The sequence below is a fragment of the Emydura macquarii genome, unplaced genomic scaffold (genome assembly GCF_026122565.2).
Source record: "Emydura macquarii macquarii isolate MOO-44397 ecotype Brisbane River unplaced genomic scaffold, CSIRO-AGI_Emac_v2 contig_1043, whole genome shotgun sequence".
In the NCBI taxonomy this organism is placed as follows: Eukaryota; Metazoa; Chordata; order Testudines; family Chelidae; genus Emydura; species Emydura macquarii.
Genome location: NW_027131180.1, coordinates 17,825,989 through 17,841,188, shown reverse-complemented (window position 1 = coordinate 17,841,188; position 15,200 = coordinate 17,825,989). Strand labels below are relative to the sequence as shown.

General features: G+C 37.6%; 1 protein-coding gene across 1 annotated transcript in view; it reads left to right on the top strand.

Annotated features, from left to right (window-relative positions):
* The window catches only part of BACE2 (beta-secretase 2), a 68,268-nt gene that overhangs the window by 16,070 nt on the left and 36,998 nt on the right, over positions 1 to 15,200 (top strand). The window contains exon 2 of the mRNA XM_067545224.1: positions 9,706 to 9,794. Coding sequence (XP_067401325.1) covers positions 9,706 to 9,794 — 89 coding nt within the window. The remainder of the gene's footprint in view (positions 1 to 9,705; positions 9,795 to 15,200) is intronic.

The following is a 15,200-nucleotide window of genomic DNA, read 5'->3' as shown; positions in this document are numbered from 1 at the left end:
TTAAAATATAAGTATTTCTATACTCAAATGGCTTCCTGTATTAGTAACCAGTGATAGAATCAAATGACCTTGCTATATTTGTACATAAAGCATTTTACTGTTTACATAGCAATCATATTAGGAGCTTTGCTTTCAGTGAAAGTAGCTGCAAGTATGCATTTCACAAAGGTGTTTGCTATTTCAATGTTAAAGAAACAAACACCAACTATGCACCTTTCCAAAACACTTTTCTGAATAAAGTTTTTTAGGGTGATTATAAATTTCATTTCAGCTAGGATATTTCTAGACTTTTGTTTGGATTTATTTATTATATTGATTATTCTGATAACATGTCCTATATTCCTTTCACAATCACATCTCTGCATAAAATATGAATGCTTTATATGGTTTGTCTTCTTGAAATAAGGATTACCTTTGTATCAATCTGGTATATTATATAAAGAAGGTGTGTCCTATTCTTTGATAAGGCATGCTGATGTCTTTGGTTTTGGTTTTTGACCAAATGGTTTCTAGTTTTACAACCTATCATTTGCAATATATTTACAATTTGTAATTACAGACTCTGATAAAATATTCTATACAAAACACAAATCACAATAACTAACTTCCATATACATCTTGCAAAACACAGCATAAAAAAAATAATATACAATGTTAAAGCAAAATAGAAGTTGTGATAGAGCTAGATTCCAGAATCTGTATAAACAGACTTGGAGGTAATAAACATTTTATGACTCTAAAGCTATGTTCATCTTCTGTGATATTTACTTGTCCTTGGGAGATAAGGTAGAAGCCTCTTAAAATTGCTTTGGGCAGCTTCAATATGTCATATAATTCAACAAAAATGTATGCATGTGAGATACTTTTTCTCCAAATACCGTATGTATGAAAGTAATGATAAATATACAATAAGCTTCAATAAAGGCACTGGCAAGTTTAATGACCTAATATTAAAAAATAATGTTGTTAATATCATTGTTGCATCCATATTAAGACCTCTCAGTACAGTAGTCATTAAAAGCTGGTCCCAGTGGCATTATACTTGTAATCTCTTTTTTTTCTTGTAAATGCTGTAGTGTAATGAGCAAAACGCCAGTGCTTCAGTTCCCAAATCCCCCCCCTAAAGAGTAGAAATTTTAATTTGGATTTAACAAGGTGGGGCGTGAACTTTTAAGTTTTAATAACTTTCATGGAACATTTGTGTTTTTGTTTGGGGGTGTGTGTGTGTGTGTTCTCTGAATTCAAAGAAAGTTTTTGTTTTATATGTACACTACAGACCTCAATTAATTAAATAAATCAATGCAAGATTTTGAGAAGTGCTACTGAGATTAAAATTCTACTCCTTGAGCACCCTTGTTAATAAGGACAATAATTGTCCTACAACATGCAGACGTGCATTGCTGATTATGTTGGGAAAACTTGGGTAGTGTCCTTGTGCATGCTGGTCATACAGAATAACTTTTCTAAGATATGAGGCTGGACATTTGCACTGAAGAGCAGGAACACGCTCTTATTAGAACATCACAATTTTAAAGAAATACCACTTCCATTAATAGAAGCAGAATGTGGCTTACCCAGGGCATTTTTGTCAGTATAATTACCTTGTGGTTTCAAAATCCACTATTTTAAAGTAATTGCTAGCAGCCTAACACTCATGAGCAACCCTACAAATCGGGGAATTTATATACACAGTGGCACGTGGCAGAAATTTGGGGCCTTGATCCTGCAAATGCTTAAACGTAAATTTATCGTTAACTTCGAAACCAGCGGACTCCTCGCATGCATGAATTTCAAGCATGTGCATGTTTGCTGGATCAGATTCTTTGAGACGCTAGAGAGAAGATTCAACTAACAAAGACTTATGTTTTGGAAAAATAATTGCTTTTTTAACTTCAAAAATGCCTCTAAAAATAAAATAAATGGTTGGAAATCACCTGGAGTACATGTAGGTACTCACAGTTGTCAGCAGAGGCATCTATTACCCAACCACATCTTTTAAAATTTTGTTAATGTTTTTTTTTAAATTTGGTAGGAGGAAGAATTAAATGAAGTTACTAAACTTCACATGACTTTAAAATTAGCAAGGAATAGTTCATTATCAGCAATGAAGCATGTTCATATATCATGAATAGGATAATTGGGATATGTGATAAATCTAGACATTGAGAATAAATATTCGTCTGAAAAATAAGACACCACAAGAAATGGCATTGGGGGGGAATGTTAATGGCAACTGAAGGAAGTGGCAGAAGGAAAAGCACAGTAACAAACATCTGGATATTTTATTTTATTATCAGGATTGATTAATTGATTGATTTTATTTATTTTATTATTTTATTTAAACTATAATAGCCTTTTCTTTATTGTCAAAATGATATATTTATGTGTGTGTGTGTGTGTGTGTGTGTGTGTGTGTGTGTGTGTGTGTGTGTGTGTGTATAAATAAAGATATGTGTAATGCTATATATATATATATATATATAAAGCATATTTCCCATATTTCTTTTTAAAATGACTGTTTAACAATTCCACAGTCAGATGCTCATATTTCTATTCCCAGTTTAGTTTAGCAAGTTTCAGTAGCTCATTTTTGGCATTTTAAAAAATGTTAATCTGAACTATAAAAGATCACAATCCATCTAGCTGGGCAGATTGACTAGTCCATACAACCCTCATCCTTTTGTAACAAAGGAAAGAGACTAATGCTTTGTAGGGAAGGGAAGGAACTTTGGTCCAAATCCTACAATGTGCTCCTATGCACTGGGCAGAGGCTTACTAATTTCAGTAGGGCCCTGTGCAGCTGTAAGAGTCTACAACCGTAGGAAAGGAGCCATGATTAGGGTAATGTGCCAGGATTTCACCTTGTATGCTATTGAAGTCAGTGGAATGTACGATGGTTGAGAAAATAGTGTGGAAATGCTATAAAGCTGTGGTTTTCAACCTGTGGTCCGTTGGGGTTGTTACCATAGAACAGTGATTTTCAGGCATGGGTCTGCAGACTATGTCTAAGTTTTACAAAGGGATCCGCACCCCAATTCGAAATTTGTTAAGGGTCCGCAAACGAAAAAAGATTGAAAACCACTGCTCTAGAGGCTCTTCTTTGTAAGTTCACTTCCGTCTCACTACGATAGAGCCTTAAGTTGCGTTTTAATCATCTGCACATTCCAGAATTTGCGCTAATAAACAAACAGTAGTATCTCAGTAAAGAACTAGAAGAAGTGCTGTGGGGAGGTCTCGCATGTTAAGCCAATACTCTGCAAAATATTCTACAGAGCGTTTAAAAATCATTCTGCAGTTGTCAGTGTTTGTCTATTGTGCTATCCTTGACATTTTTGTTTGCTTACTAGCTAACTTGCAAAATGCGTTCATCCGCCTATTTCAACAGCCTAACCAAACAATGTGACACACTGGTAAAATGTGTGGCACTGCCCATGTAACAAAATATGCTGAGAAATTATTAACTTTTAAGTTTCCATGTTTCCGTTTTGTCTTGTATGCCTTATTTCTTTTCCACATGGATTGTGTCAGCCCTCTGCCACTAGCTTCATATTTAAACCGTCCTTCTGTTTGCAGTTGTTTTTCTTCCCCCCTGCCCTCCACTGCCACTCCCGCTCATCCTGTAGTCTCTCACAGTTTACCTTCATGAAACTGCATACTGCCCTTTCTTCCTTTGATAGCCATTGTCAAACAACTTTCTCTGTTGGGCTGGCCATCTACATGGAGACAACATTAGCCAGTGCTGCTGAGTTAGTTGGGTAGAGCTGGGTGGGCCACTTATTTAGGATCAAAGCAGTCATGTGACAGCCAGTCAGAAACAACTGAGAACCATTCTATAGGTTCTTCTGCAGGTACAACAGAATAATTTATAACTGTGCAACTACAATCCGGGAACTGCACAGAAATGATGAAAAGCCTGGGAATTTTTTTGTCACATGTGGTGTTTCACAACAAGATCTCAGTCATTTGTAGAGATTAGCAAAGTTGGACAGGACTTTGTTCCAGGCTCATTTGCAGAGCGTTCGCTGTAAATGTATACTTTCTCTGTGCAAAAAAGTGTGCTCTCTTGGGGCCATGTTTCTGATTGCCGTGCACAACACTGGGATCCTCTACACCTAGGCATTCTTCCAAATAGTCCTCTAATTCACCTTAATTTAAATAAAAAAAAAAATATCTTCAAAAGGAACAGGTGAAAAAAATCTATAGTGAATCTCAGTCTTCTGTTTTGAGAACTCTGTCTGTACATGTTATAATCTCATTGCAGATAATAAAAAAATACTGTAAGTACCTGTTTTTTTAAAAAGCCAACATTTAAGTATTATAAAATTAATAATTTTAGGAAATAAAATTGTAAAAGAACCCAACTAGCAAAATCAGTGCCAATAAATAACACATAATAACTGTGACAAACCTAGTATATAGTAGTTAAAAGTGCATTTTCTGTCTTGTTTAATGGTTGCAAGCAATTCTTACCAGATGGACTGTTAATGTAATTAGGAATCGTTGTGTTAAATGAGGCAGTATTTAAATTGGCTGCTAATTCTCCTATCTATTAACCAGCTTTTTAAAAAAATGTTATCCAAATGATCTCTGGCTGCTAATCACTAACTACAAACCTAACAGTTTTTCTCCTTTTAATGTATTGTTTAGCAAATTACTTCCAGTAAAGTTTATTACAGATATGTAAAACAAAATAAGAGATGAAATAATGCTATATGTTTGGGTTTTTTCAGCTGTGGTAGATTTTTAATGTCTCATGAGATTTGCATGCATCAGAATATAATGATTTACTAACTATGCTTCTCATTTGTGCAAGCACTTGAGTTTCTGTACATATTAAGGGAATAGTCTATAAAGGTGGGCAGCAACCCTGTGAATTATTGAAGCAGGAGAGGAAGGAATCATGAAAGCAAAGGAGGACAAGTTTTGAGCGGTATGTGACTGTAATAACCCTGCTGAATGAGTCTTTATATTCTCCCTGGGGGAAGAAAGGTATGTTCTTAAATTTAGGCAAAAGCCTAATGAAGACAAGGCAGTTCATTGTTTTTTCCATGATTTAGTCGGTCAAGTTAATTGTCTAACTCAACCTGCTAACTCATGTGAAAACTACAAACTGCCTTGTTGTTTCTAGAATTTTACCTTGAGTTAAGAATTTACCTGCCCCTACCGCTCCCACGCCACCCCCATCAAGACAAGGCCACAAGGGTTTGAACCTGTGACCTTTAGATCTAAAAGTATAAACCTCTGCTTCTGCATGTAAAAGGATTGGGTCCATTAGTTTGGATGCAGTAGCAGACTTAAAAAACAAGCAAACTTTTTTTTGTATGGTTCAGTCTTCAGAGTCAGAGACCGGCTGTGGTTTAATGTTGATTACACAACAAATTGACCACTTTGCTGTTTTCGACGCTATGAGGAGGTAGTGGTCCTGGGACTTGACCAGGAAAAGGTGACGGTAAATCTTGGTGAGAGCAGTTTCAGTGAAGTGAAGAGGGCACAGTAACCAGTGATTAGTTTGTGCTGGGAACTTCAGTGAAGGGTGCAGGTGGCAGAAAGTGGGAAATGGCCAGCTGACCCCAGTCTAAAACCAGCAAGAGACCATTAATAACTCTGACCAGCATGGTCTCAACTCTAAAAGAAGGCCAGAACCCAGGCAAGTAACATGTCTACAGAAGGATGCTGCCAATATTCCAGTGCATCTGAACTTGAATAATCAGTGTCTTCTCATTTGCCTTTTCACAAAAATAGGAACGTTGAGACTTAGTGATTGGCAGGATATGGTTTCCTGCTGGGGTGGCTGATGTCCGACATTTGAGTGTTTAGCTCCCCCCCTTAGGCATTAATTATCAATGCTCCACTTAACTATCAATAATGACACTATAGCAACACCACTTTTTATAGCAAATAAGTGGGACAAGGGTGATGACTCAGGTTTTGCAAATGGAAAAAGACGACAAATCAATAGTCAGATGTTCTGCAGCTTCTAAAATAGATATTAAGCAATGAAGAGTGTTTTTAAAAAAAAAAAAAAAAAAAACAATCCTAAAGGTAGCCTGGTAAGACGGTTACAGCCCTGGTCATGTCCCCCTGCTGGACACTCACTGTACTGCTGGTTTGTGACTCTCATGCTGGGTCCATGTGCCTGTAAGCTCCCGTTGGTCACTGGGTAGACTGGCATTTCTGACACACTCCCTGGGGCCAGACTCTGTCTGATACCCCTTCTCGAAGTGGGACTCCATGGCCCAACTGCCTGGACCCCCAGGACCAGTGCTGACCCTGTGCAAGTTACCCAAGTAGCTTACACACACCCATTTCCGAATCCTCCCCTCTCTTGGGCACTCTGGTTTACTCTTTAATCCTTCTGAGACACTTTCTAGTTAAAGCACATAGACTCAGATTTTGCAAAAGGGTTTATTTTTTTTTTTTAAAAAATCACTTTTTTTTTGAGGGGGTTGAAGTAAAGAGATACAGATCGAAATAAAATATAAACACCCGTAGGCCATTCCCTGAATCAGTTTCCTCACCACTTTTGAATGGCCTTTGGAATTTGGGTCAGTGTTCTTTCAGGGTTCCAAGTCCCCTGTGTTGGACTGTACTCCAGCTCATGGCTTCTCCTCTGAAACACATGGAGTCTTTCTCTCTGACCCCTGCAGTCAATGTTCTCCAGTTTCATCTGGTCAAGGAGGTTTTCTCTTGCTCAAGCGACCTGCCCCTTTGAGTCCCTCTGGGAGTACTTCCTCAACTTCTCCACCTTTGTGTGTTAGTGTAGATACCTGGCTTTTTTATTCACCCCTTCCCCAATGTTCCTCCACACGCGCCCCACAGTTTGGGGAACAATGCTATAGATGTTCATTGAATGTTCTGTTGAAGATAACCTACAAAGGAAAAACAAGGCTTGTGCCTTTGTGCTTTGCACTTAAACAGTCTTGCTAACTTATAATATTTTGTTTGTACCTCTGTTCAGTTGCGTTGCTCTGCTCTTGCATTTCTCAAAAATTTCCTCTGGCACTTCATGACATAACATGGTGGTTGTTGGATACCCGCGCAGAAGCCACAGTGATAACCCTAGCTGTCAGTGTGAATGGTGAGCTGCTGCCGTTATATTGGCAATGTACAGTGCAGTGTAAAGTAGGCCTTGGTGTTGGCAATGTGGAAAGGGTTTCCTTTGTGATGAGATGTGAAGGAGCTGAAAGGAATGGCAGACCTAAAAAAGAAAATTCAGTAATTTACACCCATCCCAAAATGTTCCACTAGTCACTGGATCTATTGTGAAGACTACAATCTGTGTCTGTATTAGCTGTCTGTTTCTAGTTATGCATAAACATATAGATGCAGAATGTCCATTTGAATAGCAATTTGTCATGTGAATGCTGGTTACAGTAGAGTGGGCTTGTGACTTTTTTTGTGTTCTACTATTCTTTGTATTTTATGGGAGATATTTTTTTCTTTGTTTAAGAACAAGACAGAGTAAATTCTGTATTGCTCAATGATGTGGGCAGTAAAATTGCCTTTATTCATGGATTTATGAATTGTGCGGAGTCTGCCTGTCTGGAGTTTTAAAGTATCTTTCATACATGAACTATTTGTGGTTTTTTTCATTTTTCCTCCATGTATGGTGTCATGTATTTTTACTGATGTGAAGGCAACATATAAATGTATAATATTACTTCACTCAAGGATCACAAAATTGATTAAATTAATTAGTGTTTCTAAAAGTCTTGTATCTAGAGCTGGCATGATTTTTCAACTGAAATATTTTTTACAGCAAAAAGTGCAGATTTGGTGATACCAAAATATTTTACAGAATTGTGTCAGTTACACCAAATTGTCTCCGTTTAAAAAACAAACTTTAAAAGTTTCATTTTGACACATTTGAAATGTTTCAAATGGTTTTATTTGAAATCACTCCTGTTTTGAAATTTCTTTTTATTTTTTATATATATATATTTTTCATTCCACGCATTTTTGTGTGTGTGTGTGTGTGTGTGTGTGTGTGTGTGTGTGTGTATATATATATATATATATATATATATATATATATATATATATATAAATTAAACATAAAAATGCGTGGAATGAAAATGAAGTGTTTTATTTCAAGTTGAACAAAATGTTTCATTGAAAATGATTTTCTTTTCATGTTTTTTTGGAATTGCCAGTGAACCAGTCCATTAGTTGCCCAGCTCTATAGGCAGCACTCTCTGGGGAAATCTTTGTGGTTTCTAAAGGGCTAGCAGTTCAGAACATTCTCCAATAGACTGACAGTCAGTTAGTTTATCTTTCTTTATTCAGTCCCATATCATTTATTAACGCGGTAAATTAAAGTTACCAAAGAAAGTGAGAACGAAAACGTTTTTATTTTCTAAATACGCTTCTTGGAATTGCCAGTGACTGCTCAATAAGTCACCTGAGAGGCACTCCCAATGCAAGTTTAAAAGTGACAAATTGTGAGGTCATTTAATGCTGATGGTGTACTTAAAAGCTTAATTTTTGAGAATTTCTCATTTTGGAGCATTTCTACTCCGAGACTACGAAAATGTTCATTTCAAGATGAACCATGAACTCAAATATCTTGACCAAAACCTTACCTTTTATATTTTTTTAATCTATGTTGTAATGCTCCTCGTCCCTCATCTTTTATCCTTGTTTCTCCACTTCCTCTCCCACTTCCAACCTGACTTTTCCTTCCCATTCCCAGATCTCTCTCTGCTGCTAGTGCTATAGATATTTGAAATCTGTCTTCTACTTGCCTCATCTTTCAGCCAGAGGAAACACTCATCTCCACTTAGTTCTGCTCCCAGTGAGCCCTGGGGCAAAAACTACATAAATTCTAACATATCTAGTATTTTAATTGCACTAGATTAGATTGGAGATTCCCCCTCCCCCCTTCATTTACATTGATCGATTATACAATGGCAACATTGTAGTCAAGCCCAGGTTATTAATGTACACACTTGATCCATACAGCCCTGATCCTGACAATACTTACACATGTGCTTAACTTTAAGCATGCATATAATTCCATTGACTACTTGTACGTTTAAAGTTAAATGTATTTATCCGCAGGATCAGGTACTACATATACTCAACAGTAATCCTATGTGTTTCCATCTCTTCCCCTTTTTAACACCGTTTTTCCCAAGGTTTAGCAGGAGCCAAGGAGTAAAATTAAATTCAAATATAGAAGAGCTTCATAGATGGAACCAAGCTGCAAGAACCTAGTCTATTTCCCCCTTGTAGCCAGCTCCCAATGCAGATGTATTTTTCAAGTGATCTTGGTGCAAACAGTGATTGTAGCTTTTTATAGTTGTTGTTGTTCAGTGGTTAGTACGCCACCCAAGGTGTCTCTTTACAAGCAACAGGCTGCCTAGAAGTATAAACATGGAATAGTAACAAATTCAGAATGAATTTGACCCATATAAGCAATTTGTGGAAAGCACTGAATGCATCTGCTTCTTGAATATTAATGTTTCAGTACTCTACCTCTGTTGCCCCTCCCTTCCTTTGTAGGCATGTAGCTTCTTCAGAGTGGGTTAATTTGATAAAAGATCACAGCAACATATCATCCTTTACAGTGATTTTTGCATAAATATTTGAGTTTATTCTCCACAATGTTCGTCTCCATTTATAAACTGAAGATTGTACTTAAGTTTTTGTCTAAACTTAAATTGATCATGAAAACAAAATCCCCTTTTTTTTCTGGTTCTGCAGTTAAATATTCTGGTTGACACTGGAAGCAGTAATTTTGCAGTCGCAGGTGCCCCAAACCCTGATGTAACATCGTACTTCAATACAGAGGAGTAAGTATCTTTTAAAAACTCTTTTAATCGGGTCCAGCACATTCAATCCTATGTGGAAAAGACTATGCAAAGCAGGTGGATGGGCTTCTATTGCAGCTGATTGCTGAACATGGTGTATGTGTCTCTTGTTTTTTAGTTAGCATCAGAGTCTACCACCCTTCCCCATGTTCAGTAGCTCCTTAATCCATAACTGGCCCTGCTACTTGCAGTGTGAGGTGTTGTAATTTTAACAGATAATATCAATGTTTATTTTTAAGCATTTTAAATTTTTTTAATCAATTTTTAAATGTTCATAGTTGTGCAAACTTGTGTGTGTTAAGCATTTTTCATTATTTATTTATTTATTTATTTATTTATTTATATATATTTATATATATATATATATATATATATATATATATATATATATATATATATATATATATATATATAAATCCTCACAGTTGTGGGAAATCTATGGGGGTGGTCAGAGAATTATTTAATGACAGTACATGTTGAGATTCAAAAAGTTAAACCTTTATAACCATTAAAATGCAAATTGTCAATATTGCATGTCAAAATATACAGAGTAAATATCTTTAAATCAAACTCCAAGTTTTCAAGCAGCATGTTTCTTACTCTGCCTATCTGTAAATTTTGATTACTGTCTATGGATATTTTCTCCGGTTCATGTGTATATGGTGAAATCAATGTTTGCCAATAAAAATCTAAGGTTTCCAAGCCCAGCTATAGATCTTTAATTGAAGTATATAGCCAAAACTGTTTAGAAGATGGGGAGACAGAAATATACTTGCCATTCTTGATACCTCTTTATACATCTCAGATGGGTGGGTTTTTCGTGTTTTGTTTTATTTTGTTTTTTAATGTCTTCAATGGAACATGCTCTGGATGGAGGGAAATATTGTATTTCTGTAGAAATATGGCAACAGGTAAGTTATCCCTTATCAAGGAAACACTAGTGGAGACTTTGCACAGTTTATTCTAGAAATTGGTCATTTTTGAAGATTCTGGAATTTTCCCCTTGAATGTTACCCTTGGAATCCTTGATATTGGAGTCCTTGTATGCCAGTTGAATAACCTCTGTTCATATGAAATAATGGTTATAAGGAGGATACAAGTGTTATGAGGCAGCTGTCAACATTCTGTAACTGAGGTTGTAAGTGATGTTTTTATTCTAAACCCAGATTTTAGACCATCACCCTTCACACCCTTCTCCCCCCACTAAAAATGCTCAACATTTGGAAGATTAGATTTGGGGAAGAGCTAGATTTCCCCTCCCTCCCCCCACAGTCCACCCACCACCACCACATTTAAAGTGAATTGGACAGAGGTTCCTGAGTTATTAACCCTAAAATGAGGCTTTCACCTGAGTTCAGAAAGTATTTTAAAGAGAGGGAGAATTTCATGACTCGACTCCCTTTGCTGATGTGCTGTGCATAGGCTTTGGGTGGCCTAGGTGGGGAGATCAGGGAGGAACTTACTTCTACCTGTGGGCCTCTTGAGTAAAGCTGTGCAAATAACAGATTTTTTCAGTTTGCTGGCAACTCTGAAAAATTGGGCAAAAAAATTCACGGTGGGTTGAACCAAACATTTCTCTTGGTTTTAGAGCACTTTTAAAATCTGAAGGATGTTTGTAAACCAAAAGCCGTTTTGAACTAAAAATTGAAATGTTTTGTGTTAAAATGCCTAAAGGAAAGACTTCCCCTGTTTCGGAATTATTTTTTGGTTTTTTTCCTGCACAAACAAGTTAGCAAAATTCACATGAGTATCTCTGCAAAATGTTTAAATGTCGCCAGATCTGCATTTTTTTGCCAAAAGAGTTTTGTCTGAAAAATTTCAGCCAGCTCCACTCCTGAGTTGTAAATGAGGGAAAACTCCACTCCCCTCTTACCCAGCAAGCCCTCAGAGGCTAAGCAGTGGGGGGCAATCCCAGCCCTCCTGTGGGCATTAGTAGACTTGTTGGGACAGGTGATAAGTTTATCTTGGCACATTGGGTTGGGAGCTAGAGGAGGAGCGTGGCTAGCTCCTCGGAAGGTTTGTTTTTTGCAGGAGAATTTGGGAATCCCCTCCTCCTCCAAGAACTTAAGGCCCTAGTGAAAGTGGGGTTGCAACTATATGGTTAAGGATCATGGGGAAGGGGGAGCTGCAAGCTTTACAGCGGGGGCCCCAAGGCCTCCCCAAGGTCAAGGGGTGGGGGTTGTGGGAAGCCTTGATGAGTATCCTCAGGCTCAAAGGGTGGGAGTAAAGGAGGAAGGGAGGAAGTGTTTCTTCACCTGGGACCCTATGTATGGAGTCTGGAGAGTAGCAGGGAAAGCCAAGAAGAAGTTTCTCAATCTTTGTGATCCCCTCCATGGGAGCAGTGATAGGAGGGGTAAGGAGGTTTTCCTCTTACCTGACATCCTCTGGTGTCTGCTGATCCCCAAGCCTCCAGTAAACCACACTTTTTCTTGCCCCTATCCCAGCAGGCTGTAAAAGAGCCCCAGTCCTGTCAACATCAGGAGGCTCACAAGAGGAGACCCTCATTCCTGTGTACTTCCTAGACTTTGTAGCAAAGGATCCCCTTTCTTGAGGACCTACAGAGAGTGGGATCTCCCTTTGTATAGACTTTAGGACATCTGTAGCTTAGGGACCCCTTTCATAGGATGGTGGATGGAGACTGTGGTTATGAGGCAGACTGCTTCCCAGTCTGTTGGTCATGAAATCATCCTTTTCTGCCCCGCCCTCCTATTCCCCAGGGGCTTCTTAGTATTTGTAGGGAAAGGTCGTATCTCTAGGCTTTAGGACTATTTAAAAACAAACCTAAAAAACACCCAACCCAAAGGAATGCCACACAAAACACTTGAAGGTTCTAGTTACATGTCAGTGTTTTGTTTGTTGTCTTTGGAAAACATTGGCATAAAAATTCAGACATTGAAATCTAGGAAATTCAAGGTTAAGGTTGCTCTTTGCTGTGTTTGTAATGAGTTTCACTAAAATAACCAGAGGAGTAGCCGTGTTGGTCTGTATACAGCAAAAACAACGAGAGTCCTGTAGCACTTTAAAGACTAACACATTTAATTTCTGCAGGCATAAGCTTTCGTAGGCTGTAACTCACTTAATCAGATGCAAGAAATAGAAATCAAGTGGCAGGTATATATATACATCCAAGTGTAAGGAACAACAATGGGGAAGTAGTTGAGGCCTATTCACAACCATTGATTAGGAAGTGAGAATGTGTGAACAGAGAAAATTACTTCTTGTAATGAGTCCCAGAGGGGTAGCCGTGTTAGTCTCGTTGTCTTTCTTGTAATGAGAGAGCCATTCCACGTCCCTGTTTAAACCCAGTTTGATTGTGTCAAGTTTGCAGATCAGTTCAAGCTCAGCAGTTTCTCTTTGAAGTCTGTTTTTGAAGTTGTTTTGTAGAAGTATGGCAACTTTCAAGTCATTTACAGAGTGTCCTGGGAGATTGAAGTGCTCTCCGACTGGCTGTTTCTATTTTTTATGTCTGATTTGTGTCCATTTATTCTTTTGCGTAGTGACAGTCCAGTTTGGCCAATGTACATGGCAGAGGGGCATTGGTGGCACATGATGGCATATGTTACATTAGTAGATGTGCAGGTGAATGAGTTCCTTATGGTGTGGCTGATGTGGTTAGGGCCTGTGATGGTGTCACTAGAGTTGATGTGGGGGCAGAGTTGGCCACGGGGTTTGTTGCAGGGGTATGTACCTGAGTTAGTCTTCTTGTATGGTGTACGGTTGCTGGTGAGTATTTGCTTCAGGTTGGGGGGGCTATCTGTAAGCAAGGATAGGTCTGCCTCCCACAGCTTAGGTCTTAAGCTCATCTTGAGTGTGTCAGTGCAGTGTTAGAAATGGAACCTTAATTCTGAATTTCCTAGGTGTTTAGTTTTCAGTGGTTTCCTCTAATTCAAATGATTAAAAAATATATGCTTAACATCACCTTAATTAAGTTTTTGTGTAGATGATAAAATTATCTTGCTACCCTTGAGTCGCCAGGAAAACCACCTGAAACTATGGGATTTTGCAGGAAACCTTGAACTCAATCAGTCTTCTAGAAAAATAAAGTTGGTTTTCACTGAGAATGTCCTGTATGATGATTTTATTCATGAAGTACATTTTATTGCCTGGTCAAATGATTGCATTTTTCTATAAACCAAGCAAAACATTGTAACTGGACAGTCCAGCAGTTTAATATGACAGTAGACTGATATTATCTTGAATACTATCTGGATCACTTCACTAGTGGGGATTATGAGGTTCTGTGACAGTCTTTGATTTGAAAAGTTAACAGTTCATGGTTAATAATTAATAATGGTTCATAGTTAATAATGGATGGAAACCATTGATATTTTTGCAAGTGGAATAATTGTTACCCTATACTGGGAACAAAAAGTTCTTGAACATTCTATTTCTCATGTTTTTTTTTTTTTTAAACAACATGTTGGTGAATGTAGCTTGCTACTTTTCCACAAAGCATTTACTTGAACTGGTGTGTAGGGTATTTAATAGAATATTTCAGATTATATCATGCTGAGTCTTCAATTAGCCTAATCCTGGGTTGTCTTTTTCAAATTGTTTGGTAATGAAAATCCATCTAGTTTTCTTCTCTAAGAAGCCTTTAACTAATCAGTTTTGTTAGCTAAATTTACTGCCTTAGAACTGATCTGAAACATCTACTGGGGCATGCATATATTTGATCATCCTTTGGGCTTGGGAGCCAAATCTAACTCCCCAAGCAAATGTAGCTAAAACTTGAGAGCCAGGAATATCCATAAATTAATACAGCAGAAGTTTAGCATTACAAACGCCTCGGGAAGAGAGGTTGTTCATAACTCTGAAATGTTCGTAACTCCAAACAAAACGTTATGGTTGCTCTTTTAAAACTTTACAGTTGAACATTGATTTAATACAGCTTTGAAACTTTATTATGCAGGGGGAAAAATGCTGCTTTTAATCATCTTTATTTAAATGAAACAAGCACACAGTTTCCTTACCTTGTTGAATATTTTTTAAACTCTTTCCCTTGACTTTTTTTAAAGTAGTTTATGTTGAACACAGTACTGTACTGTATTTGCCTCTTGTTTTGTTTTTGTTTATTTTTTGTCTCATCTGCTTGTGTACTTCCTATTCCAAATGAGGTGTGTGGTTGACCAGTCAGTTCGGAACTCTGAGGTTCGGCTGTAGAACCTACAGCCAGAAGGGATCACTGGGATTATCTAGTTTGAACTCCTGCAAGACTTGGGCCATAGGACTTCCCTGAACTAATTCCTGTTTGAACTAGAGAACATCTTTTAGAAAAACATGATCTTAAAATTGTCAGTGACAGAGAATCCACCATAACCTTTGGTAATTTTTTCCAATAGTTAATTATCCTCACTGTTTGGGTGATAGAAAAGAGGGGGGGGGAAA